Source organism: Branchiostoma belcheri, unplaced genomic scaffold (genome assembly GCF_001625305.1).
Source record: "Branchiostoma belcheri isolate BF01 breed outbred unplaced genomic scaffold, Haploidv18h27 scaffold1687, whole genome shotgun sequence".
Taxonomy (NCBI): Eukaryota; Metazoa; Chordata; class Leptocardii; order Amphioxiformes; family Branchiostomatidae; genus Branchiostoma; species Branchiostoma belcheri.
The window spans coordinates 1-2,501 of NW_017803143.1; the positions used below are offsets into that span (position 1 = coordinate 1).

General features: G+C 44.2%; 1 protein-coding gene across 1 annotated transcript; it reads left to right on the plus strand.

Moving 5' to 3' along the window:
• Window positions 1–249: 249 nt before the first annotated feature.
• LOC109466510 (mucin-2-like) lies at window positions 250–2,177 on the plus strand (the record flags this gene model as incomplete). Its single annotated transcript, XM_019764235.1, has 3 exons — window positions 250–438; window positions 760–976; window positions 1,731–2,177. Coding segments are annotated over 3 exons (796 nt in total), but the record flags the coding sequence as incomplete, so codon positions are not given.
• Window positions 2,178–2,501: the final 324 nt, after the last annotated feature.

Sequence of the window (2,501 nt, forward strand, 5' to 3'; positions counted from 1 at the left end):
GGAATCATGCCCACTTGGCTTGCACCACTGTATCTGGCAGATGCTTTTTTTTAAATTTTAGATATTAATGGCTATTACCAGTATCAGTTAACTAAAGGCTGTTAGAAATATTGTCAAAGTCTTATGTATGTAACATTACTTAATTTGAGGAAAGTAGTAACTTATTGGTGGGGCAACCTAAAATTCCGATGGGCAACCTAATTTTTGACGTAGGTTCCGGCAACAGGTAACCATTTTGTCCACCCCCAGGTTCGAGATTATAGTAGACGACGAGGCCAAACGTTCGGGTAGACTTCCTGATGTCGACGACAAAGTCATCACCGTGAACAAGCTGTACATCGGCGGCGTTCCCGCCAACATGGAGAGGCGGTTCCGCAACATGGCCGGCACGCTCGCTCCCTTCAAGGGCTGCATCAGGGATCTGGTGCTCAACGGGAAGTAAGTGAATTACGTTAAATCACATACACACTGTATGGATACATGTATCCATCGCTAGAGCCCCCACTTCGAACATTCTCAGCAAGGACACGTCTTGCCACTTCCACTGAAGCAAATCACCCTCAAACTTTTCAAGTCTAAGGTCAAAAATCATCTGTCCTCACTGGCTGTACAGTAACCCAAAACATCCCATGAGCCTTGTTTTGTGGTGACTAAACTATGAACTAAATAAAATAAAGAAAACATGTAGTAATTGTTTATGGTTAAAGATGTCAGCAATGTTCTTTTAATGAGTTTGATATTCCTCATTACTTTCGCCAGGCTTATCAACATGGGAGATATGGTAGAGTTTAACAAGGCTGACATTGGTCGGTGCGTCCAGCCCACCGAGCTCCTACAGATTACCACGACCGTGACCATGATCACTACAGAAGTCAGCGGCATCACGCCACCTGTCCAGACCATGTCATCGGTGTCCATGCCACCCATGGAGATCACTGGGGGAGAGGAAGAGAGTCCGGGGCCCAGCACCCAATCCGTAAGTCTTAATGAGTAGCTTTCCTTTCCCCACGTACATGTACATGTGGATAGGATGTCTTTAAGTTAACACTGGTGTGTTTGAAGTGAAGAGGTGAAGAGTTAAGGCCTGGTCACATTAGTCGTGGGATCGTCATACAATTGCAGGCTGCAGGCATTCCTGTGTCGTACAAAATTGGAAGTATCATCATCATCATGCCTCTGGATTAGTTTATACTAATCTGGTGAGGTACACTTGATAAAGTTACTCCAGTATGTCCTATCTCTCATAGCGGACACTAATTGGAAGTATTGTTACAGAAAATGCTGTCTTAGATCCTTGATAGCTGTTGGTTTTATCGTAGCCTTCTAAGAAATTCAAAGTCTTATGACGACCTACGACGAATCTGACCGTGCCGCGAATATTAATCGAAGCGACCAGATTTGCCTCTGTGTTACCACTCTTACTAATGAGTTGAAAAAGGAACGATGAAACTTAAGTATTTGCTAAGGGAAAGCACATACTTGTTTTGTTGCAATCTTTTGCCTAGGAAAGGCTATATTTGAAAGATAAATGGGTAAAGTGGACAATTACATGTAGCATATCTGGTCTGCTATACATGTAGTTAAAAGTAGAGGAAAATACTTGGTTAAGATTTTATCAATATTAACGTCGAAAATTCTCAGGCACGTTTTTTTAAAGACTCAAGATCATGTCTGCCCAAACCAACAACGTTACCTCTTGTTATTTGTGAAACGAAACAATTCCCCCTTAGACTAAGCCCGCTACTACTACGCAGTCCAAGCGAATGACTACAACTATGGAGCCCTCCACCGAAAGACCCTCCAGCACTGCCGCGGACCGCACGACCACAAAAATGTCGACAACAGAAAAGGATGATACCACGCCCGAACCAAAGGAATCCACCACCACCCTTGTGATAACGTCCACCCAAACTGTAAGGCCCACGACCGTCCCCAGACCTGTGACCACACCACAGGCTACGACGACCGAACATGTCCCGACCACGGGACTGACCACTGACAGATCCACACAAGGCCCCCCCAAGACGACCACGGAAATGGCCACTGCTAAAGCCCCCACTACTACCGCCTCTAGTGTGCCAGGAGTAAGTGATCACACGAAGAACTGTCCCCTCCTATAAACGTGTCCTCATGAATCCATCCTCCTGAGTCCAGTCCGATTTTCACCACCAACAAGTTCAAGTCCAACTTTTGTTGTTCCCATTTATATTATCACTCCACCACCACCACCTCCACCCCTTCCAGCAAAGCACTTAAACTTTTCTCATCAAGTTTCTTCTCTTCCAACAGTTAAAGCCTGTTATGTTAAAGTCAGCCACACCAGCTTAATTTCTTGGTTCAAGGATTTGCCCGCTTAATTTTTTCTCATTGCAAAACAAAAAAAAACCTGAACATGAACATGATGAACTTTATTGACTCAACAAAAGTACGGCGTAAGGTCTAAAACTGCATGTACACAAACAAAAATGTAGACATACAGACAATACATGGGTACAACGAAT